This window comes from Rissa tridactyla, chromosome 1 (assembly GCF_028500815.1).
Source record: "Rissa tridactyla isolate bRisTri1 chromosome 1, bRisTri1.patW.cur.20221130, whole genome shotgun sequence".
Classification (NCBI taxonomy): domain Eukaryota; kingdom Metazoa; phylum Chordata; class Aves; order Charadriiformes; family Laridae; genus Rissa; species Rissa tridactyla.
Window position 1 is genome coordinate 142,358,541 of NC_071466.1, and position 25,706 is coordinate 142,384,246.

A 25,706-nucleotide genomic window follows, 5' to 3' on the forward strand; every position below is an offset into this window, starting at 1 on the left:
TTCTGTGACTGCAAAATGAGTTGATGCAGCAAGCTATTTCAACAGAAAATTGTTAATTATTTGGGCAGAGTTAGTGTTCCATTGGATTAGACAACTCAACTCACACAAATGCCAGATCCTGCAAAAGAGCAGAGAATTTGGTCAACCTTTTTTTGAATTAGATTAGTTTAGCTACAATATGAAAGCAAGCCAAGACGGACATGAAGTCCTTATACAAGGCAAGCTGCAACAGCAAGGCTGGAAAGGGACAAGAGCAACGCGGCTGCTCCATTCTGCAGCAGATCATACTAGACTGGTTTAGCTTCAATAATTTAGCTCTCCTAAGAATCTTAGGCTACAGCCATACCATACTTTGAGCCGTTTAAATCAAAACAGCCGCAGTATCAACCTCCACTTTTTTTCATACATGCATTCCTCTCCACTCCTGTCCAATGTTATGCACATCTGATTCAGTAACCATTTCAGCAGGTTCAGCCCACCAAAGAAGCAGAAAAATATTCATTGTTTTATGCAGCTGGACTTGTCCACTGATTTTAACTCAGCATTTGCCTTGGAGATCTACAGAGTACTAGTGCCAGTGTGCAAAGGAAACAGGAATGCATGCATGGCTCAGGTAAGCAGGTATGCAGTAGCACTTACTTAAGTAAGAGATGAATCATAGTTATTTTCAAAAACTATTTGACGAACTTAAACTATTTACAAAACAGTTCATGCATAAATCAGTTTAAGAGTTTCCTTCTAAACTTAAAGGAAAAACTTTAATTCTACATCTCTTACATCTCATCTCATTTACAATCATTTCTGGACTCATGTTGTGTTGAGGCAACTAACATGGATCTTGAGCTGCACGCAGGTTCATCATGTGGCCAGAAATGCTGGGGCTGGGGATGTGCTTGTGATTCTGGGTCATCCCAAATTTCAGATGCAGAAGGAACCAGCAGGAACTGCTGGGGCTACACTCGTTGGCTTGCCTGGCAACCCAGACACGCTTCCCATCCAACCCCGCAGTACAGCAAGAGTGACCCAAAGAGTTGGTACAGCTGTGTCCACTTACTGAAATAACCCTCCTCTCCCTCTCACTTTGGCCATGTCAGGTACACGGCTAATCTTATCATTCTCTGACATATACAGAAAAGAGACTGAGAATCGCCAAAGTTTTCTACATCTGTCCTTCACTCTGGGCTTCAGTGATATTTAAATCAATGTGCTCTACCGTCAAAGAATACACCGCTTAATTGGCTGAAGGGCCAATTTTCAATTTTGGTATGTATCCCACTGTTCTGCTCAATTTTCCTAAGTTTAGAAGTGTCTTTTCCACTCTGTTTTACCTCTGTAAGGTAAATCATTTCAAGCTTTTTAATGTCCTATGCTGAAATTTTGGTCTCCGAAGTCTTCAGCCATGTTCCTAACAGTCAGCAAGTCCACAAAGAAGTATCACTGATCATATAATCTACAGAAATAACACATTTTTCAAGTTTTAAATAACATCCTGTTATTTCCAACTTGACTTCATAAAGTTAACATTCATTTAACAATTTACTTAAGAAATTGCCTAGGTTTCAAAGGACAAAAAAAGGTCCAATCACAAGTGCGAGTATGTGAAAACCTATTACTTCCTCCAAATCCTTGTATTAGCATCAGAGTCTGAGCCCTGTATTGCTAAGCTTTCAAGACAAATAACGGTAGAACCGGAAGCAAAAGCAGGCTATTACCACCAAAGACACATTCTCTTCATCAAACCCTCTATGTCGTACAAAATTTTACTCAACCTGGACCCCTCACACAACAGTAGATAACTGAAAGGGTAGAGAATGCACTACCTCCTGGATTTTGTTCCAGGACACCTTTTCCTAGGACAACTGAAGACTTTACAAGGAAAATGAAACAGAAAACTTTTGCTTGTGTCCTCCACCAGAAATCTGTATCACAACATATGAGCAAACACTAGGAAAAAGAAAACTGGAGAATTAAAAGAGAAGATTTTTCGGAAGATTTTTCTATTTTTCATCTCTCTCTAACAGTACAAATTCTTTAAGGCAATTCCACCACCACCCACCACCCCCTCCCAAAAAAAAAAATCATAATTAGTCAGTCCAGATTATTTATAAGGAAATTTCTATCTGCAATCTTTCAGCATTTTTATCTCACTCCTTTTCAAAAGGTCATTTATTTACACAGTTTTGAATGAACATTTTCTATGAAAATCATTTCCATTTTTTTGCATTCTCTTTCTAGTCATTTCCTGAAGTTTTCTCATTCTTGTACTACACATTCCTCAGTATTGGTTTTTCAGCTTGCATATTTTATCTTTTCTTCTTGGAATAGATGCAGCATTAGGAGACATTAAATGGAAGAGAGCAGAAAGGCCAACAATTCACGCTTGCCATATTTAATTCCCCCAAAACAGACAGAAGACATGAAAGAAGAAAACATCAACAAGAAATAAAAACAATACTGAAATGCTGAAGGACCAACTACGCATCTTAGTGTCTGCAGCTACAGTCCAGGATGGCTGCCTTTGCAGAACACGGTGTGCAAATGACAGCATACTAAGAGCATTAAGATGTTTAGACTTTCTGATGAGAAGTTGCCTTGATTTGAAGACATCCTACAGACTTTCAAGTCTCTGATAAAAATCATAGACACCTCAGAATAGAAGGCAAAATACATAAAAAGGTTCAGTAATATCAAAATCAAAAATCATTTTTTCCCATGCATTTGTTTCAGGCTTGATTGATTCATGCTACAATCATGTACAAATTCTGACCAAAGTTCTTCCCCAGAGTCAGTTTTAAGATTTCCCTCCTGGACAGATTCCCAAATAAGGAATAAGATATAAGCTCAAAAGGGCAGCCTTTCCTTCAGGGCTGAGAGTACTTCTATATTTTCTTCCCACACACAATTATTCTAATACAACTTTCAGAAATGTAATTCTTCCCTGGATCTCCAGTGGTATTTTTTGACTGATATATGAGGAAGATAAATGGAAGAGGTAAAGGTAAAAAACAACACTGCAGCATCCTTCCTTTAGGAAATCCAAATTAAAAAGTTAAAAAAAAAAAAAAAGTTATAATAGTAAGTGTTACGAAGCTTGAATTGGTGGTATTAATATTCTTCCTATAACGTAAACTTATGATCTATGGAATCATGTTACTTAACATCTCTAAAACACCTTAATGTCTTGCTTTTCCTTTTTTTAATCACCACAGGAAAAAAAAGCTAATCGGTAAACAGAACAGAAATCTCACACGTTAGTTTAAAACACCAAGTTGTAGTAATAGTTCAAATTATTCTGATGCACATACTTTGTTTTTCAGCCCCGTCGTTTTTTGGCATAGACATAATTACACATCCATACAGCAGCATGCTTTAGTTATGTCACATTATTACCTCTAGGTCCATGACAACTTGTACCACCCATTGAAAATTCCTTTTCGTTTACTTCAAATGTGTTTGCTGTCTTCAAATCAGAACACAAACAGAAGAAAAAAGTGCCCCTGAAACTCTTAAATGTAGCCCATAAACTTCAAGTACCGATGCAAAATGAAACTCCATAATTTCTTCCTCATTCAGAGGTCCTATAGTCCTTATCCTGGAATCAACAAACTAAAGCAACCTTCCTCTCTGTTCTACAGGGGGAAGGCAAAAATAGTTCTAACACAAATTAGCAAAGTTAACAATTATATTTGATTATCACAATAAATGCTAAAGAACATGATACCATGTACATCTACAAGACTTAGATGATGTATGGTAGCCTGGCCACATGGAATTCATTATTAAAGAGTACAGATGCTCCGTTTTACAATCTTTTTCCAAGCACCCTTTCAGCACATTCCCAGCCTTAGCTAATTCTCACCAAGATTTCCATCCTCAATGGTCAGCACCACTTCATCCATCACCAAGGCCCGGAAATCTAGCTCCTCTTCACAGCACTTGGCCTTCAGTGCTCTCAGGATCTCCTGCTGAGGGTAATCTTCTCTGATGCGACGGTCTGTTAAGAACCACAGCCTGGGAGCAACTGAACTGCACATCTTGGACTTGTCTTGCAACCTTCAACGTTTCCTTTCAATGGAACTTCTAGATGGTGGAGAAGACGAGATTCTGTTAGAGTACATAGGCTCCTATCTTCATGTTCCCCACAGTACCAAGTCCTACTCCCCCTGCACAAGTCCTTTTCAGTGGAGTGCAACTTCCAACCTTCAAGTGGGAAAATACACCTAATCTGCAATGGATTAGTGTGAAAGTATGCCTAATCTGCAACAGAACTAACAACAACAGAAACAAATCCATTTACATTGCTAAAAATCAGGTCTCGGTCCTCATCCTATTTTCATCCAAAAGTACACGCTTCACATAACTACTGGCACTGGTAGTAGCATTCCCCTTTCTTGACAGTACTAAGGACTGAAACTGTTTTGAATGGCCATCTCTGAAGGTCAGAATTTCAACTGCACAACTGGGTAATTCCTTACAATTGGAAATAACTCAGCCCCTCTCCTAGGTACTGCTAAAACACTGGTGACAGACTTGAGGTATCCCTTTCCACCATATATGGAAGACAACAGTGTGTGCCAAATTCTTTGTGTTAAAAATGCAATCCAGAAGAAAGGAAGAAAGCCATTAAAACAGAATTTTCCACATAGGTATTTCAAGACTGATTTGCTTACAAATATTTCACAACCACTGTGAAATATATTTAGTATTATCCCGAACATGGAAAAACGAACGGAATAAGGAGCATCAACAAAATGTTAAGAATACCGAACATTAACAAATGTAACCTAAAACAAACTCAAGGTTTGAATCTCAGTTCTAGCCCTCTCTTGCTCCAAGAGATTTTTTAAAAAAATCATCTTTAGGCATAAAGAGCACTAATGAATTCAGCACCAAAACCAGAAAAAACAGTTCGAATTGAAGAATTTCAATGGTGTTAGACATGATAGTGTTACCTGAAATAAAAGCTCTTGAAACCAAAAGTAGTTTAGAGAGGAGATATTGCTTTATTCAACGTTGGGTGCTAGGGGGAAAACCCACAAATCTAGCACGCCTTACCGGGGACATTCACTCATTATTTATACGCAGAAGATTCTCATAATTCCACCTATCTAATACATAACTCCACCTAGGCTTACATATTCATTAGGATGACCAAAAAGCCTTTTTGCACATGCGTATTAAATTTTGCAGCGTCGGCAAGACACTTCTGCGCAGGCATGAGTTCAGCTTTGCTTTGAATACAGAGGACCTGGACTATTTTTGACTATATACTAAAATATCTTAAAAGCTTCAAAACAATTACAGGTACGTTAATGGACTACTCATCTACACAAGAAAAAACAAGAAGCAGCATGGTGTAGAGAACAAGAATTCTGGAGAAAAAGAGAGGTGTTTCCTGTGACACATTTTAAACTTTCACATTAAAATAAGGAGGGAGAAATCATTGTTTTCACCAATACAGCTTACATGACTCTCAAACAGAATTGAACTCTGGGACAGAAACAGGAGTTTTGCCTGGTAGTCCTGATGACAGGACCTAATGTCAATAGAAAATGTAAAAGCAGAGAGATCATAGGTATACAGCTGCTTTCATTTAATATGACAAAGAATTCTAATTTCTGCAGCAGGTCTTGGGACTAAAGGATTGTTTTGTTACAACCATAAGAGCAAGCCAGTTTATCTTTTTTTAATTAAAGAAGCTTCTTCTACTAGCACAGCTTTTTCTTAACAAGAATATAAAATTTTAAGTGGCCATTTTTATTCCTGGTACTGAGAACCATAATGACAACAAGCAAAGACTGTGGCTTTTTTTCCATTGCTTTGGTAAATGAGGAGCAACAATAAAGCCAAGGACTAAAGTTCTTCATACTGACAGACTGAAAGTAAGCAGAAGCTAGGAAAAGGCAATCGCAGATGCAGACCTGCCCTTGACAGCAGTAAAGACGCCCAAGGTAAAGCAGGATAAGGAATGTTTGTTCCCTGCAGGAACAGGGGTATGGGAGGTTGTAAAGAATATCTTTTGATATTTCAAATAATCCCTTTTTTCTTCAAAGCAGCTGAAAGTGAAAAGGGCAAGGTGAGGCCTGGGCTTGCAATGGCTGACAACTGTCAGATCCTGCCCCACTTTTGGCTCTTTCAACAATGGATTTCTCTACATGGTAGTTTACCGAAAACTTCCTGGAACAACATCCTCAGCTAAGAATTGGGACAAGCTCTATTTTTCAGAAATGTCACTGCTACGGCACAGTTCAGAAGGCTTCTTGTCAATTTACCTTTATTCCTGCTACTTGCTTGCACGACTGGGGAGACCAAACAGCCCCACCTACCGCCTCTCTTTTGAAAAGCAGCTCTACCTAACAGGCTAGCCTATCTCATTTTAAAAATTGAGCTATAGAACAATGAGCATATAAAAAAAGATACTAGACAGACTTTATCATAATTTTAAAAAAAAATAAAATCAGAAGCTATTACAGATTTTCAGTCTGCTTGGGTTTTTGGGGGTTGTCTGGTTTTTTTCCTTGTACTGGTTCTAACACTGGTGCAAAGATACAAGTATTTTCTTTTTGGCAGCCTTCCCCCCATTTTGCTTGCTACTAACCCTTGTTTTCATTCCCAACAGGGATTTGCTCCCATTTTTCTCAAATCTCTTTTCTACATGGCTCCACCTCCACCCCCTTAAACCTGCAGAGACTGTGCCGTCATGTCTCCCCAATTGCCTTTTCAGCACTTTCTTTCTTAAAAATCAGCAAAGGATTGAAGAAGAAAGAAAAAAAGGGATATCCTTTTCTTTCCTCCATCTTTCTTCTATTTTTGAAAGGAGCTACAACATCATCAAAAAGAGCCATCCAGATATCTCAATTAGCACATTAAACCAGACGGCATATAAAAAACACCTTGGGTATGGGTATTCACCTCCCTCCTACTATTATGTCTCATTTCCTCTAAATCTTAAAAAGTTTTAGAACTTTATATATAAAGGCTCGCATTCATCGTGAAGCAGGCAGGTAACAACTTCAGTTCTGGAGGTCAAGATTAAGAAGCTTACTTTAGTACAAACCAGGGGCAGAGGCAGAGGTTGCTTGCCCTCCAACGCAGCACCACTTTTTTTGCACCTAGAGAAATATCCTTTTCACGCTAACATTCTGCTCCTAAAAATGGAATCTACTTGCCAGTTCAGCCTCTCTTTATAATCCCTATTTTGATTGTGTAAGAAGTCTCACAGAACACAAAACATGCAATTTACCCTATTAACCCAAACATCTTAACAATCCCTCCCACATTCTCAAGAAAATGGTCTGTAGGAGGAAAGCTTGCCTTGCAGTCAGATGCACAACAGCATTAAGCTCTCGAGTTGGATATGATTTCCAGAATTTTTCCCTGAAAGCGAACTCCACCCATTTCAATCTAAAAGACACTGCCTCAGACAACGCGGGGTGTGCATAGAATACTTTCTAATCCATGAGAGCATCTATTGCAAAATAAGTATAGTATATATAAGGGGAAGAGCAGATGTTAAAATGTCTTCAAGATGACCCACTGACATGCAGTTTGCACTCAAACCTACTATGGTCAATGTAACTACAATCTTTCAATAACTAAAAGATTTATGAAGTGATAAAAACATCATAAACTGAACTGCATAAAACAGGCTCGGAGAGGTAAAAGGGCAGCAAAGTAAAAGCTCTATGATAAAAATCAAACTAATTATGTGTCACGCCAGCCAAGCAGTCACTGCTGCATCTGAATCAGAAAGACACTGTGTGGAACAGATTCTTAGCAATTTATAGAGGGAATGGAAGGCTCACCTCAACTTTGAGCTGTGACATCCCTGTATTGCTTAAGCTAGGCTTTATTCCGGCATTCACACAGCAGCTTCCTCCCCATCACATGCAAACGTATTTCCTCCTGCATTCCTTGAATCTGTAATACACCCTTAACAGCTGTTCTAACAAAAGCATTCGCTGTGTTACTTCTCTACTTTACATCAAATGCGAATATGTTTTATTGACATAATAGGGAATTCAGCTGTCTAGAGAGATGTGGAAATCTTCTCTGAAGACCACCCATTTTTCCCTTGAAAGGGTCTTCTCTTCACAGAGAGAGCCTTAGAGACCTGCCTCCAGGAATGGGAAATTGCCCGCCATCATCCATTTGCTCCTTGTCTGTCTTCAACACCCAAAAGCAGGATAAACTAGGCTAGCCTCTTTTTCTTTTTCATCATGATGTATTTTCCCCTAAATTGAAACAAAAAACCAATTATTAGGAGATACTAATTAACTTATGTATTATTGAGAAATTAGTGACATAAAAAAGAATCTAGTACGCAAAAAGATCATTCTGTATCCTTTCTATTCAGAATGTAACTACTCAATACCCTTGTAAATTAAAAGTACTGGGATGTTTCTTCCCTATAGGAATGGCAAATGGAATCCCAGATGTTTTGTAGCATTAGGCATCAATGACATCTAGCTGTCTCAACTGCTCAACTTGCAATCTGATGTTGTAGCACACTCCCATTGCCTATAGTGAGATCTGGGAAACAAGTTCATGTAACAATTAATACCGTTAGCCCCTCCCAGAATCACCTCTTTTTTTAAACCTTGGCTCAGACTTTTGCCCTCAGTTACAGCACTATGCAGTATCCACACAAATCCACACAACTCTGTGGAGTTCAGCAGTTAATAGAGAAGTGAAACCTAATCTCAGTTTCAGCTTACCTCTAGCTCTACCCACAGCTCAGATAATGATAATAAAAATCTCATGGAAGTGAGAAGGAAAGAGCAAAGAGACTGACAGCCACAACTGCCATGGGAAATGGAGAACTAGGAAAAATATAGCTCCTAGCACTCACCTCACTACGAATAACACTGCACCTTCACATTTATCATTAATGCATAACCCTCAATACTTGTTCTCAGAACAGTGTTATTCAAGTTGGAAAAGGTTTTTTTCCTTTTTATCACAGATTTTGCTTTCCTTTTTATCACAGATTAGCTAAGGCTTGAAACTGAGGACACACTTCCAATAAACCAATTGTCTCTATCACTACAGCAGTTTCTAGAATGTCGTGTTGGAGGCCACACCTCAAGACACTGAAGACCTAAGAACAGTTGGCAGATGCTCATAAGTTATCTCCTTTAGGAGACATCTCAAGGCAGATCTGAATTACAAAGTCAATCTTAGGTAGCAGACTGGTTAAACAGTTAACGAAGGGTCATCTGGTATATGACCCAGCATATGATCCATCATACGCTGTCATGGAAGTCTCTGCCTCATGTTAATGAGAAGGGAGCAGTATTTGAAACACCCCGGAAATATGACTTTCTCTGTCATAGGGAGAGCAGGTCTGAAAACAATTCACAGATATTTCAAGTACAAAACACAATTAATTTTTTTCCACACAAAGATACCAGAATGATAATCATCTGAAGAAAACCTGAAGGAAATATATATGGATGATGAATATAATTCATGGTGATATATACAGAGATAAAAACTGACATATTGAACCACTTGTTAAAATTGCTTTGAAAAAATAAATCCAAGATAAATCAACTCATTCCTGACACTGCTGCTTCATAGTGATGCTTAAGGACAACCTCAAGAAAAATTCCTCTCTTTCCTACCAGAGGCTAGTTTTCCTATGACTGTCACATAACTGTTTGAGAATCTTTGAACGCATTTTTAAAATTTGAAGAATCTGAAAAATTATAATATTTAAACGCATTTTATGTAATATATTGAGCAGCTGCAGCGCAGTCTGTCCAGTGCTGCTGCATTATCATCTGCCCTCTACACATGCATCATAGACTGTAAAGTCACTGCAGGCAGGTGAACCCCAAGAACACCTCTTTGAAAGTATAGCACGGTATTCACCTCCTTTTCCCTGCGAGATTTGCAGACTGCAACAGTCAAAGGATATGGGAATATATTAATCGTTCCCATTCACTCCCACTACAACCCCCCACCCCCGCAGACAGGCAACAGCACTCCTTGTGATGGCTTTCATCTGCTTGTCCCCACCTTTGCACTGAGTAACGTTAAAGACTCTAGCAGCAATCCTTCCAGGCACAATCGCCTCTAAAAGGCAGATATCCACACCCCCCATCTTTCCTCCTCTATGTTCCTGCTTGCAAGTAGGTGATCACATTCCTCATTCACACACCCCAGTTCCTGATCTTCAGTGAATTATCTATTCTCTTCCCTCTCTGCAACACCAGCCTGATGCTGGTCAGCATCAGCTATCCTTCTACTCCGGTCTTAGTATTTTTTTCCTACAACAGGCTCTCAGCTTTTTTACCCCCCTCTACTCTGCCTGCATGTGCACGCACACCCGTGCAAATAAAATATACATTTCCTCCCACATCAGCCGCTTTTCTGAAGAGAGGTTCTTCCTCCTCTGCCCAGGTTTCCCTGCAATGTGGTACAATACACCCCTCTCCCCCCCGATCCGTGTGTACACAGCCAGTTTTCCTTCCTCCCTTCCCCCACCCAACTCTCTGTCTCTGTGCACGCTTCTCCCAGCGCCCGGAGTGGGGGAAGGGAAACATCACTGTATGAATGAATGGGCTGAAGAGACTTACCAGAAATTTGGTGAGGAAGGAGTGGAAGATGAAAAAAAAATGCCAAAGATGGGTGCTTCCTTCAGCGTGCCAAGTGCTGCTTCAGTTCTGGCTCCCTTAATGAGGTCACGTGTCTTGCTAGGTACCCCTTTTCCTGGATCCTCCACTAACCAAAACGGGTGGCAAGGAAGTCTCCTGGGTGCCTCTCTGCACTGCACTCCAAAGGAGGGGAAGGTTCTACTGAAGCGCCCAAAGCAAGGAAGGGATGATGATGATGACAACAACGTTCTCCTGGTACTAATACGGGCAATGTCTAGCAGATGCCTCAGGGACCAAGACGGATTTCTGAGGGGGAAAGGGGGAGTAAATGACTGTCAAGATAATTCCCAAATTTTTCCTTCCCTATGGGGGAGGAAGGATGGGAAGGAGGAAAGAGTACTGGTGAAGAGCTGTAGCTTTCTATGTAAATAGACTCAATCCTTGTGTCTCTACTTCCTCAGAGCTAAACCCCTAAATGACTCTGAAGTCACCAAAACCTAAGGAGACAAAAGGAGAAACATCCCTATTAGACATAAACAAACAAATAAAGATATCTAATAAAGATAAACTAAATCTCAACTTAAGGTACTGACCAAGATGGTAAGCAGAGCCAAAAGAAAAAGACAGGACAAACACAATTAGGGGAAATGTGCAACTTCAAATAATTTACTGAAATACACTACCACAGAAACCCATTTTAAGGGGAAAAAAAAAACAACAGAAGGTTAAGCAGTTTGTTCCTTTACTATAGAATGTGCATTCAAAGATAAATCTGTATCTACAGGTGAACGTGTGAAGAAATTAAGTTCTGAAACCTACAAAAACTACTCCTATTTATTTGTGTGAGTCTTTAAATCCCTACCCCAGAATAACATTCAGATGAGGAGACTGGAGAAAAGTATGTTTCAGGTCAAATGCATATATATTCCTATGCATTAGACCCCACTCTGCCACAGAAAATAAAACAGTCGTTTATAAACAGTGACCAAAAAACCTAAAATAACACGTATAGAGGATGCTTGCTTAAATGATGGAGTTAAAGATTAACGGTCGCATGCTTTGAAAATGGAACCTAGGTAGATCCTAGGCAGTTAAATCACCCATGTGCAATTAGCTCTTTAAACACCAGAAAACAAAAGAGGACAAGAAACCTAGTTCTAAAGATTTCGCTGCAAGACTCAACGACAGGCACACACACCCCTGCACCACGTGAAAAACTGCCCCCCCCCCCCCCCACACACACACACACACTCCCCCGCGCACGGCAGCGGTTTTTCACCCTGTTTGCAGCGGCTGCGGGCACCCACCAACGCGCGTGGGCAGGCGGGCAAGCCCGGCCGTGCAAGGCCAGGGGGCGGGGGCAAAGAGCCGACCTCCACGCACAGGCAGGACTGCACCCCGCCGGCGGAAGGCGCCGGGCGAGGCGGAGGCGCGCCGCCCCGCCGCCCGGCAGCCGCGGCGCGGAAACCGCCACTGCCCCACACACACACACACACACTCCCTCGTACACCGAGCAGCCGCCGCTCCCCCTTCCCCGCAGCGGCCGCGGCCGCCGCCACCCACCTGGGCGCCGCGGCTGGCCGGCCGGCGCGGCGGGAAGGCGCCGGCAGCTCGGACCGCTGCTGCCCCGCTCCGCGCCCGGGGATGCACAATCACCATGGGCGCAGCGCGGCGGCGGGGCGGAACGGCTGAGGGGACGGTCCCAACCTCCCGCCCCCCACCCCCCCCACCCACCCACCCCCCGGCTCCCCCTCCCCGGGCACGACGGACCCCACCCCTGGGCTCGTACCCGCTCAGCCCGACATCTCACCCGCCCCGGGCACCGCCGAGCCCCAGCCTGAGGGGATCCGCGGGGGTCCTCGCGCCCCGCCGGAGCCCCCGTCCCCTCCGGCGCCGGGCCCAGGAAGGGAAGCCGCGGGGCAAGAGGGCTCCGGGGAGACTCGCCCCTTCCTCCCCGGCGGCGGCGGCGGCGGTCGCTCGGCGGCGCGGTCCTAAAGGGGAGCGGGCGACGCGGCGCGACACGACGCTCCGCTCGGCCCCCCCCCCCCACCGTGTCCCTCCTCCCCGCGGCTGGGGCGAGGAGGCCGGCTGTTCCCTGCACCGAGACCCCCGCCCCCCGCCGCCGCCGCCCGCGCTCGCTCCCGCCGCCCGACTGAGGCGGCGACGGCGCGAACGGCCGCGCGGGGCCGACGCCCGCTGAGGGGAGGTTGGGGGGGGGGGGGGGGAGGGGGGGGGGAGGGCGGCCCCCCTCTAACGGCTGGGGCCTCCTGCCCGCTCCTGCCCTCCTCCACCTGCCCCCTCCGCAGGTCTGGTCACGCCCGGCCCGGGCCCGGGGCGAGAGGCGACTCCAGCCGCAGCAGCGTGGCCCGCGCCGCCCAGCCAGGCACCGCGCCGGGCCGTGCGCCCCACCCTTTGGCCGCCCTGGCTGCCCGCTTGTGGGTGCGGACACGGTCTCGCTGCCACGGGTGACCGGCCACCGCACAGCAGGCGTGCCGCCAGGGATTACGGCAAAACGCATGACGCCTCTGCTGCTGTTGGGACACGGCATGCGATGCCAGAACTGTTGTCCTTCGTGTGACAGGTAAATGTGCGACGTGTCCCACGCGCCACCTGCCATATGCTGGCACGTGGCCGACATAGGCAGCCGGGGCTGCATCGTCTCTCGCCACTGTCGTTTCTCTGAAATAATAGCTGTTGGCAACAAACGACCATGACATACGCAGTGTATTAACCGTTACTCCATTTCTGTGGCACACCTACACAGTTTCCTCCACGCCGACCCCCTTTTATTGGCTATAACGAGTAACTATATGCCACGTTGACTGCACGTTGCCCCCAGAACACATGCTGGGCATGTTTTGGACAAAAAACACCTAGTGCATCAGTGCTCCTTCCTCTTTCCCGCCTCCTGTACGACCATGAATGGTTGAACCAGCACACCAACAACACACGACTACTTGCTAACTGGCACACCTTGAAAGTCCCCCGCCTGCCACCTTATACGCACTAACTGCCTCATCTCCTTCACCTCGGTGGTATAAACAAAATGCTGCCTGCATGAAACTATCACGTATCTGACAGTCCTGGTGCAACCAACTGCCTAGTCCAACGTGACAGTTAGCAGGTTATTCCCAAGAATTCCCAGATACGCACTGGTATGGATCGGTCTGACACCCAACGTGTGTACAGCCAACCCACACTATGGCCCCACAGGCACCGAGGGGCACATATACGAACCACACACAAACGGATCGTCGCTCATGTATGTGGCATGCTGAGCGCCATTCCACCCACCGCGACTCCATCTCTGGAGACTGTCTCGTCCAGCCCCACTGCTCAAAGCAGGGTCAGATGGAGCAGGTTGCCCAGACCTGTGTCCAGTCGGGTTTTTAGTATCTCCACAATCTCTCTTGGCAACCTGTCACGCTGCTTGACCATGCTCGCAGGGGGAAAAAAAAAAAAATTCTCATGTTTTAATGGAATTTCCTTGTATTTCAGTTTGTGTCCATTGAATAGACAGGACCATTCACCCAGCATGACGGAGCAAAGCCTGCCCCCACCTCCTTCACTCCCCCTGACAGGTATTTATACAGGTTGACAAGACGTCCCTGAGTCTTCTCAACACTGAACAAACCCAGCTCTCTCAGCCTTTCCTCATACCAGAAGATGCCCCAAGGCCCTAATCATCTTCGTGCCCCTTTGCTGGACTCATCCATGAGTCCATGAACTGGAAGCCAGAACTGGACACAGTACTCCAGGTGTGATCTCACAAGGCTTCACCACACACCCCAAATATATTCAACTTACGGCCTCGATTCTGTCTGGGGTGAATTTCCCCTTCACCAACCTCCGTAACCTCCATAGATACAGCACACACAATCTGTGCCCCGGGGGAACAATGTGTGTGTTGCTCAACAACCCGTGTTTCACTCCCGACTTTGCAAAGACAGGACATACCCACTTGGTTATGTCTGACACTCCCGAACACCCATCCTGCCACAAATGTAATCAGTTTGACCTGCTTTCTTTCGCCTCTTAAGCATGTGGTTGTTCCGTCGGAACCACCTTAATTCTCCCATCTGAACGACAGACCCTTTACACACCCCTTGCCTTCCCAGTGTAGTTCATCTACACACGACACATCCAAAACCATTTCAGACAGGCTGTAAAACCTGCGGTTGCAGGATAAAGATGCGCCATCCAAACCTTTCATGCCGTACCCCCAATATTTAACTGACACAATGGGACTGATTGCTACAGTAGTAACCTATATATTACTCAACGGAATGCCCTAAAATCCCCTGCAATGTTTATTCATTCATACTGCAGAACGAGGTACCGTAGTATCCCACACTCCCACTTCGGTATACCTTCTGCAAAATTATAGCTGATAGTTAAAACACTCACAATGCAAACACCATTGGGCATCTCCAAGACTGACTTTACTGAAGGGTATGGATGTTTCTTCATCTTGTTCTGCAAGCATCCAGGTCCTGCTCCCCAAACCCCAGGTGTGATTCAGCCAGCTCTTCTGAAAACTATTTGCCTCATGAGTATGCTATGGAAAAGGCTACCTCACAGGTGATGTCAGCAGCCAAAATCCCCGTTTACCCACCCAGACATCATCTGATGCTCTCCTGTCTGCTTAGGTTGCTCACCAAGACTTATCGCTTCTCATTAGTCCATGGCCACAAGCCAGAGACCACTTCTGGATTCCAGGCTCCCATCCACCTGACTCTGTACAACAGCATAGGGAAAAATACACTATGGTGCGCTTACATGCCAGCTGAAAGTACAACTTGAGAGCAGGAGGCAAATCCCGGCAGGGTAAATAAATAAGTAACACCAAAATGCTGGACAGTATTGTTGTTACTTTGACAGTAACAAAAGAATACCTTATTTCACAGAATTACTACATTCTACACCTTCTGGAACACATTTCCCACATGCTTCAAGTTCACACTTCTGAAAGCCGGAATTTCAGGTTGTGAGGCACACGGGTTTGTTTACACAGGGAATTTACTAACAGAAAACTACTGTGGTAACGCTACTATGCTGAAGATGTGCGCAACCACTGCACATCGTCTAGCATGCACACGCATTTCAGAGGAAGAATTCTTCTGGTTACAGGTAGGCTGTTTTTAAGATAGTATAAAGCAAAGAGGAAAGAAAATGTCTACATTAGGATCTATATAGCTAAAACTACAGTAATACAATAATAGTAGATTTTATTTTTTTTTAATTTCCATAAGCAGCCAAGGTGTAAGGCAGGTGCCTCTACATCCCAAACATAGTTAGCAGTTTGTGGAAAGAAGAGAACTGCACAGCTGGGAAATTCCATAATGTAGCATTTTGGCCACACAAATATGCATTTGGTTTTAAGACATTTGAGAGAAAGTAATTCTGCAAGTACAGGAAAGACACTCAGCGTGGTGACAGTAAGACCTTTGATCTGTATCTCAAACCACTTGGGATAATTCAGCTGGGTTTTATGATTATCAGTAGCAATTTATCCCACTAACTACCATTTGCCTTCCTGGCTCTCTCGCGTGCAAATCGTAGCTTTGTATCCCTTCTGTTACTGTTCGTTGAGGTGCTGCAGTTGCAGTGGGTTGAACCTGGGCACAAACAGCAACTTTGAGTACTGAAGTGTGAGCAACGACGGGAGTCAGCTGAAAGAGCAGGTTAGATAACCTGTATCTCTAGAACAATTTGCCACCATCTACAAGCTTGAATCAGTCTGGAGAAAGTCCTGAAAGTCTTGTGCTATTTCTTAGAAAGGTGGAGCAGGAGAAAGCGTCAATTTATTGCTCAGGAGGCAACCGCTGCTGCAGAAGCTTTTGACTTCTTTTTAAAGAGTTGCCACCGCAGCTGAGTTGGATGTAGATGTTATACTACCCTAGAATTAGGCAAGGCCTTTTTTTCTTTTTTTTTCTTTTTTTTTCTTTTTTTTTCTTTTTTTTTTTTCCTATTCTCTTTTGCCAGCGAAGGTGAGGTCTCTCCTGTCACCTATAGATCTATTCTCAAGACAAAATTCTCACTATTTGATAGTGCAAGGGGAATATTGTCTAGTGACCTCAGTGTCAACAGCCCAGAGTACCAAGTTTCACCCTTAAGGAAAAAAGTGTAACTGTAGTATCAGCGAAGAATGGTCTCCTCTGAGCACTAAACATTCCTGGCACCTTTCTTTTGAGATTTTTCCCATGCACTCTGAAATGTAAGGACTGGTCCAAAGCCCTAATGTATGCAAAATCTGATTTCACGGTTGATTCCATGAAATATCTTTTGTCACCGAGTTCACGAAAAATGCAAACCAGCCGTTTAGTCCTGAAGCCGAAATCTGTAGGACGTTACGCCCTCATTCACATCAGGAAGTTTAATGTGCTGTCTCTGGTTGGGTGTATGAGCTTATGATGGAAAAATGGTGGAAAACCCAGCCTGCAAATGTTGCTAAGCTTAATTATTTATACCAATTTGCTTAAGCCTGCACGCCGCCTCTGTCTGCAGTAGCTACTCATTTGGTCAGCTAAGTCTCATAGCGATGTTTCTGCTTCCTACTTGGATGACTGAATAAAAAATAAAAAATATAAGGCAAGGTAAATGCCCTTGTTCACACATGAACGCTTGGGTTCACATATGAACACAGATGGTCCCATGGAGGGAAACCATTTCTGGATTGCATTTCCATGAAAAAAATGGCCGTATCATTCTTGTTTCACACTACGTAAAACGAGGACTACGCAAAATGGTGCAAAATCATCTTTAATTTCACGCAACCCCAGCTTCTCGTTGGTTCTGACTGCTGTCCGAATTCCTGTTCCGAATAAACTACCGTAAGACAGCAGAAAATGGGGAAATTACTGCCAACACAAAGGGCTCCCGGCTGAGGGGGTCCGCGGGAGGTCCCAGGTTCCACCGACTCAGGCCCCGCGGCATCCCGCCCCGGCACCGCGCGCGCCTCCGCTCCCGTCAGCCGGCTGGTCCCGGGCGGCGGCGGAGCCCTGGCCACCACGCGTGCCCTCGCCACAGCGCGGCCCCCGGGCTGGCACGCGGGGCGGTCACACGCCTCGCCCGCCGCTGCCTTACAGCAAGACCCCGTGAACGGGCCCCCACGCGCGGCTCCTCTGCCCCCGGCGCTCCCACGCGCGTTTCGGCGGACGCCCCCCCGCGCCGGCTGCCGGGGCCGGGCTGGGGGAGGGATGGGCAGGGCGCGCACCGGGCCTCCCCCCGGCAGTGCACCCCGCCGCCAGGCGCGGGTACGGGCGGGGGCAGTCCCGCACGCACGCGGGAGGGTAGGGGGGGACGCGCATGCGCATCCTCGCCTGTGTGTGTGCGCGCGCGCGCAGGCGGGCGCCCGCGCGCGCCGTGGCAGGCGAGCGGGCGGGGCGCTGCGGGCAGCGCGCGCGGCCGCGCGGGGCGGTGGCGGTCGGCCCTGCCTCCCGGCCATGGCGGCTGCAGCCCGCAGCGGCGGCAGGGGGAGGGAGGGTGTCCGCAGTCAGCCCGCCCGCCATCCCGCTCCCCGCCATCCCGCCCGCGGGGGTCGGGGGATGGGGGGGGCGGGTAGGGCGCTGCTCGGTTTGCAGCCCGGGGAGCCCCCCCTGCTTGCGGGGGCGCGGTCGGTGCCTAACGCGGTGGCAGGGGGAGGGCACGGCCGTCCATGGGCTGTGCCAGGTGGTGGGAAGGGAGCCAGCAGGCTGCCGAGGCGGAAAATAATTGGTTTTGGTGTAAAAGCTGGGGCAAAATAAAAGAGGAGAGTCTGTGCAGGTGGTGGAGTAGAAGGAGCGGGAAGCCCCTTGTTCCCAACATTGGAAACGAGGGCTGCAAAGGCTGAGGGCACAATCCTGCCAGAAGGAAGGGGCATTGCGGGGTTTTTCCTGCCAGACAGCAGCCCTTTGGGGACATAAGGGAGGAGAGCACGCATCTCATTGAATAGGTAACTTTGGAGAAGGTCAGAGGCTTCTGCTATCCTTATTCTGGGCACAGTTTGAGAACTGGGAGACACAAAGAAGCTCAGGCAGGCAGAGTTACAAACAGAAACAAAGGGATGGATGAATAGCAGCTGGTAGGCTTCAAAGGCTGGTGTATAACCAGCAGCTCCCAGTTCCCAAAGATGGGAGTGCATTTCTTCTGGCTAAGTTGCAGTTATGCTGCAGGGAAACAGAACAGTACTGAGGAGCTGGACAAAACGAAAAATGTGCTTTTGAGGGAAACAATAATTTGGAAGGAAAACACTGCCTTTGCTCTGTGTCTCCCTTCTGCCCCTCCTTTTCATCCGCCTGGCCTTTTCCCCAGCTGTTTTTCTCACTCTACACGTTTTTCCTTTACCATCTTGAGAAAGTTCCTTTCTCTTGCTTTTGTCTGCCTGCTTTTGTTTCCTGCTCCTTTCCCTCTTTTTGACTCCCGTTTTGCCCTTCTCTGTCTCTTTCCCCATTGTCTTTTGATGAATGCTGTTGCAGTGATGACTTAGGATTTCAGTGCCGGTTGCGAAGGATTTGATGCAACCACAGGGTGGCTATACCTTGCAGGCACTTTGCTGCATTAAGACTGATAAACATCTGCCCTGCGAGCTAAAGAGCTTCAGACGGCAGGTTCAGTGTCCCAGAGTTTCTCCCAGGCGCGTTGGTGTTTTCCTCCTGTGTCCGGCAATTCTGTGACCAGAGCTGATGAGACAGTGTTGCAGGGAATCTGCTTTTAAGGCTTCTTTCATTCGCTTCTTCATGCTCCCTCTTGCCACCAGCGAGTGTGGTTCTACACCCAGCGCCTGCTTGCCTGCCTTAGAGCCGGTGGAGGAGATTAAAGGGCCTGTATCTGAAATTCGCGGGGTCCGGCGCCATGATGGGAGCGGCGCTCAGGGGGCTCCCTGCGGTGCGAGGGGACCCTTCCCCTTCCCTCCTCCTGTTCCAGGTGCTAAGGGAGGAGGGGGATGGAGGTGCCATCGCAGGGAGGGCCGAACTAGGTCAGCGTAGCTGGAAATGGCAGCTGGTGCAGTGCGATGTCGGGGGGGGGGGGTGGGGGGGCGGAGAGCCAGCGATAGCCAGAGGGGAGCGAGTGAGAGGAGCCGTGCTGGTTGGAGGAGGGGGGGAGTCTCTCCGAGAAGTTGCAAGGGCGGGACAGCCTCCTGCCGGCTGATTGCATGGCTGCCAGCACCACCACCACCACCCCCCCCCCCGTTCCCCATCCTCCCTCAGCCCCTGCACTCGGCCCCGGGCGCCCGCCGGACCCCCCCTCTCGCTGCCCGCCGAGCCCCTTCCCCGCCGGCCCTGGTCCCGGGCGTGCGGAGCCCTGGGCTGGCATCGCGTTTATCCGGCGGGGAAGTAAAGCCTGGGGGTGGGCAGGAGGAGGTCCGCAACAGGGGAGAGGGAGGGTGGAAGGTAATGCGGGAAGGTGGATTGAGAGAAGGATCTTAATGATGGGGAAAGGAAGGTGGATGGAAACGGAGACATGGAGAAAAATCTGAACAATGAATAAGCAACAGATGGAGACATATGTATTAAAAAAAAAAAAAAGGAAAAAGGACGGAGAAGCGTGAAAGGCAACAAACAATGACAAGTGATGTTTCGGCACTTGTAGTTGGTGCAGTGGGGAGGTCATCTGCGTTCCCCACAGCGCCCAGGCAAAAGGACGCATCCCCCTTGCCAAAATCCACAAGGCAATAAGGGTGCTGCAGCCAGGCGCTGCCAACATGCTTACCATCAGCAGCAGCTTCAACGGTACAGATGTACCTCGCTACTGCCCAAAGGTCATACTGTTACCACCCTTCACGCTGCAATGACAGCACGTTTCAATACAGTGTGCAGTATGCCTTCTTTGACATTTTGAGCACTTCTACATCTCCGACATTGCCTCCTCTGTTACGGCTCCGAAGAAATTTGGATTGCAAGAGCTGTATTCTTTTGTCGTTGCTGTACAACCTAAGCCTTACTTTCTCTCCCTGTCTGACTCTCTCTCCCTCCTCCCTTTCCCTATTGCTTTTCCATTTTCCCTGCCTGTCTCCCCCGCTGCCCAGAGACAGCCTTGCCCACGCTGCCTTGTGCCTCCCTCAGAGCTGGGCTCCCCAATCTGCTGGAAAGGGTGCAGCCTGCAGAAAGGCAAGCCCTCCCAGCCATGCCCTTCCCTTCCCCATTTTCCACTCTCCCCTCCTCTCTTCTCATCAGCCCCACTACATCCTTCCTGTCCTGACGCTGGCAGCCTGTCTCCTCCCTCCCTCCCTTCCCCATCCCTGCCCCTCCTCTCCCTGCAGTGCTCCCAGCCCTCACTGCAGTGCAATCCATCACTCCCAGCCAAGGTCCTCACGCCAGGGGAGGGGGAAGCCTGGCTCCCTGCGAGGCTGGGGGTGGGCAGGGAGGGCAACCGTCTCCTCCTTTGCGGAGAAGCGAGAAAAGCTCGCAGAACACGGACCCTTCTGGAAGTGAAACCTCCCGTCTGCTTCCAGCTATTTTATTTATTCATTTACTTATTTAGTCTCTTTGTTTTCAAAGAAAAAAAAAAATGTTTCTGCCAACATTCCAGTGAAGGTGACTGAAAGGAAACCAGGGAGACAGAGAGAAAGCCAGAGTCAGAAAAGCTTGTGCAGAGAGAGAAACCAGGAGAAAGAGTACAGGGCGGGGAGAAAGAAAAAAAAAAAGACATATACAGAAGCGGAGAGAGACAGAGGAAGAAATACAGAAATAAAGAGGGGGAGAAAAAAGATTAGACACAGGAAAATGAAAATGTAGGACAAAACGCAAGAATTAAATTGGAGAGAAACCCGAGATGGCAGGCGTGGCGAGAGAACTCGAGGACACAGTAAATAGCCGAAGAAACCTTGCTAAAGAGGCTAGGTTGTTACAGTGAAATAACGTTTAGATATTTTAACAAGCAAACCCAGCATGCTTTGATTTGAATGCAAATATTCTATACAGCTGCATGCAAATGAAAGTCTAGTGTGTTTTGAATCTAAGAACGATTACAAATTAGGAAATAATGGTTGAAGATGTGAAGTCTTTTTTCATAAAAAGATACGTGTCAGGGCAGCTTCATTGATGGACAGAGGTTAGAAATTATTAGAATAATATCAAATTGGGTTTTTCAGCTTCAGTGTTGTTGCCCTTTTACAGGCATCTTGTAAAGGTGTGTTTATGTTGTTGCAGAATGGTCTACATTTGGTGCTGTTTTCATCTAAGAGGTGAGCTAAATCAGTGGATACATATCACATTAGGACAGATTTTCATTAATATCACTTGCCTTGGTTTCAGTCTACCATCAGAATAACGACTATACATGGGGAAAGTCATAAGAAAAGCAAAACAATTTGGTTGAAGTCAGCTGTACCTACAGGAGAGACGGTGACTTATCTCAATCCAGTTGCAGTGATGCCCAAAATCTTTGATTGTTCAAATTCCTCTAGTGTAAGCTGTAGAATAAAGCATAGATGAGTATTTAAAAGATAAGTCAACCTTTACAGTCCCTGTGAAGGTATAGGAAGTGGAGGGATAAAACCGTGAAAGGTGGTACTGCCTAATTTTCCCCACAATATAAACTCTTATCAATTTATCTACTAACACATATATTGTTTGCATTTTCTCTACTCAATGCAATTGCTGTTCTCCTTTCTTACCTCCTTTCAGCAGCAGGTTAAGTGCTGTCAATGCTGACACGGAGAAGGCCTTCAACAGTTTGTGTATTTTGGATGTGGCCACTTTCAAAAAAGGCCTCAACAACACATCTTTTTCTAAATGCTACAGATTTTAAAGCAAATCTCTTTTATAGTTGCCACTTTTACCACCTTCCCTGATTATGTTTAAAAGCTTATAGGGTATACTATTTTTTAACATAACATAACATAACATAACATATATTTCATTTTATTTTTAATTACTATTCCTGCCCCCAGTTTCTCTATGTGCACATGAAACATCCTCTTTACACATGCACCTTCTGATGCCATTTTAAACTGAAAAGGGCATGCCTGATGACTGCGAGCTGTCCTGATTTCATCGCATCTTGTAATATCCAGTACTCTCCGTAACCCTACTACTGGACTCACAAGGTTGTGTGAGCATCTCAGAGCAACGTACACCTCAGCACTGCAACATTTGAACATCAGAGTAGCCCCTTCAGGATGTGATTTTTGAAGCTGATCTGCTCAGGAGGAGGGCTGGTGGCAGGGCACGATTCGTGGATTTGGACGCAGGGTAGACAAAACTACCAAAATCTGTTCTACCTTGGGCAAATACTAAAAGATAATGAAATGGTACAGAAGGTTGGACTTCAGGTGAGACAGATACCATAGCGATGGGAAAGCTCAGCTGTGACTTGATCTTCACTGGACCAGCTCTGGTGAACCTGTCCGCATACGTGTAAGACGCTCCTCTGCTTCCTACCGGTGATTTCTTTAGCCAACTCCACTTATTGCTCCAGTGCATGATCGCTGCACTACGACAGGAGAATTAATCCTGCTGACTTTGCTCCAGGGTTTGGGCTGTCCAGAAGAGATGGGCAAAGGGGAGGAGGAATCAATCATGTCTTTACTGGCATTTAGCTCATGGCCACAGCCACATCCATCTGGAAAGCTTGCGTCAGTTTAATTAAAGGTGGTGTTTGTATGTGGTCCAAAGTCTATATGGACACACATAACTGGGCTTTATACATTTGTTAAGCTTGAGGTGTTACCTGTCTCCCTGAGAGAGTGGTCTTGGAAAAAGTGCCCTGAGGGAAGCTGTATTTGAGCTCAGCTGCTTGGAGAAAGGGGAGAGTGCCAAAGGACATGTGAAACAGCCAGGAAGAATCAGCCCTAAGACAATACAGGGGACCAGAAAGGAAGGATGTTTGTGATAGTAAGAACTACAGAAAGAGCAGAGAAGGAAACTCCAAAGCACAGTGAGGGAAGAAGGAAGGTCCTGACAACTTCTCACTGTAGGCTTCTCAGCCCTGGGAAGCCTGATGCATGTGGCCAACCAAACAGCAAAGAGGTTGCCGACTGCTTCTTCTCGTGCTCAACTCTTCACAAATGTTGAACTGATTTGAAGGAGCTGAGGGTGTATTAATTAGTCTCATGGATTACTTTAAGGTATTTTGTGACCGCAAGACCACCTGCCCTCTACGCACTGACCTGTTGATTTGGAATGAAAGCGTGAAGAATTTCTTATTCTTGTAGATGCAACAACAGAAAGCACAACAGTCAGTCAAAAAGAGGTGGATTGTGTCCAGGCTCCTGTACTTTGCAGTGTTCCCACTTCTACAATGGGTTGGATACAAAGTCAGACGTGAACCTCCCAAAAACTGGGGACATATGGATCAGGCCTTGATCTCATGTCACTTACCAGCGATGACCTCAGTAACACCGGTAGAACAACTGCAGGATAGTGTCAGACCTCAGGTATTAATGGAGCCCATCAGCAGTGTGGGGCCCAAGAAAATTAATTTCAGCCCCAATTCACATGACCAGCAGTACTGTATTATTGACCTGACACATTCAAACATCTTACAGCAGTTCATTAATTTCTCATGACTCAGATGTAACTTAATGCCCAGTTACCGTGAGGATATGTGAAGGCCAGGGAGAGAAAAAGAGGGAGAGAGAAAGAAATCAGCTGGCATTTGAATGCCTCTCCAAGACCTTTACAAATTGTACGCCCCAGGATCACTTACCTGTCTGCTGAGATGCAGTGATCTCTGGAGTGAAATGCACCAGGAGATTTTAATTTCCGGGAAGGCTGATTTTGTGTCTCATCCAAAATACCATCCTGACATCACTATAGCATCCCTGGTAACGTAATGGGATCAGTACCAACTTGGAAGAAAGAGAACTTTTTGCTGAATCACTGTCACTGCTTCTGATCTTAGGTAAACACCTACAGGCACTGGGGTCAGCACAGCTTAAGGGAATATATGTATGGATCGTTCCCTTTATGAGTCACCCACGCTATTTACTGCGGCACAGTTCTCCTTCACACCATACTGTGGGACCGATACCTGACTTTTCAGAGGGAAGAGTGCTTCACCTTGCGTCATCTGCAGTAGATGTCCCTAAGTTACCCTCTGCTGGAGAAGGATGGCCGCATGCTGAGCAGAAGACAGCAACGTGAATGAGAGGGGAAAGCACAGAAGAATGTTAATTATTCATATCTCCCAACAGGGAGGGCTGTCCAACTATCTTTGTCAATGTCACGGGGCAAGGATGGGGGAAAAAATAACAAGATTCTTTTCCGTCCCAAAAAGCAAAAGAGTGGATCCAGTACACTGACAGACAGGCGAGCTAAGAGGAGAGCCTTCATACCAGACCGGGGCGTGTAGACGCAGAGCCACCTCTTGAAGAATGCGCTTGGGCTGCGAGAGGGAAAATGGGGCTTCGCATGCCGGTGTGCTGCGGCTCCCTCCGGTGTCCACAGCGAGCAAGAGCAGCAGGATACCTGCAGTTAACCCACTGCAGTTTGCCTGGTGTATAAAACACTGAACTGCTTCCCAGCCATCGATTCCACCACCAGGAGCATCCCCACCACCACCACCACCACCACCACCATCCGCACCAAGCTCTCCAAACGGAGGGGTGCTGCTAGCATAAGTGCTCTACCCACACTGAGACACAGACTGCCGGTTTGAAAAAAGGATTTAAAGCTCAAAAGCAATCAGAAGAGACCTTGCCCAGGACTACAGGTGAATTCTGCACCCTGTGGGAGATGGTGGTACATCAACACCTTGCCAAAACGTACGGCATCAATGAAACTTTCCAAATAAATGTGTTCAGAACTCAAGAGGTCTTCAAGATATTTTAGTTATCCAGTTAAGCAGCAACAAAGGCTTGAATGACAACACGGAGGCACAGAGAAAAACAAAACCCAAACCAAACCGTGTGGAAAGGTGTAGCCCAAACGTACTGCTGTATGGACTTCCAGAAAAAGCCAAGGAGCTGAGAGGATTCCTCAAACTGGGGTGCGGTTTTAACTTCCATCACTTTCTTTTGGTGGTTTAATCACCTTTTGAGCATCTCTGGTGGACTGAGTTTTAGCCAGTCCCTGAAAGTGTGAGTGGTGATGTCCTGCTCCAGTGAAACAGAGTGATGGTGCTTCGGCCCAGAAGGCTGCCCTGGTGAGCAGGGAAATGCCTACCTTTCCCCATCCCTTCTAC

The 25,706-nt window shown here is 46.4% G+C and overlaps 1 protein-coding gene across 12 annotated transcripts in view; it reads right to left on the reverse strand.

The window, feature by feature from the left end:
* The window catches only part of RIMKLB (ribosomal modification protein rimK like family member B), a 58,017-nt gene extending 45,371 nt beyond the window's left edge, over nucleotides 1-12,646 (reverse strand). For 7 of the 12 annotated variants that reach the window (XR_008463886.1, XR_008463882.1, XR_008463884.1 and 4 more), the window contains exons 1-3: nucleotides 12,391-12,646; nucleotides 10,584-11,098; nucleotides 3,860-4,080 (exon numbers count right to left, since the gene is read on the reverse strand). Coding sequence is in view for 6 of the 12 variants with exons in the window: in XM_054186274.1 (XP_054042249.1) it covers nucleotides 3,860-4,034 (175 nt within the window). In the remaining 6 variants the exon portion in view is untranslated. Of the gene's footprint in view, nucleotides 1-3,859; nucleotides 4,081-10,583; nucleotides 11,099-12,164; nucleotides 12,292-12,390 lie in introns of those variants that run through there. The other 5 variants (XM_054186289.1, XM_054186314.1, XM_054186297.1 and 2 more) reach the window with 5 other exon arrangements.
* Nucleotides 12,647-25,706: the final 13,060 nt, after the last annotated feature.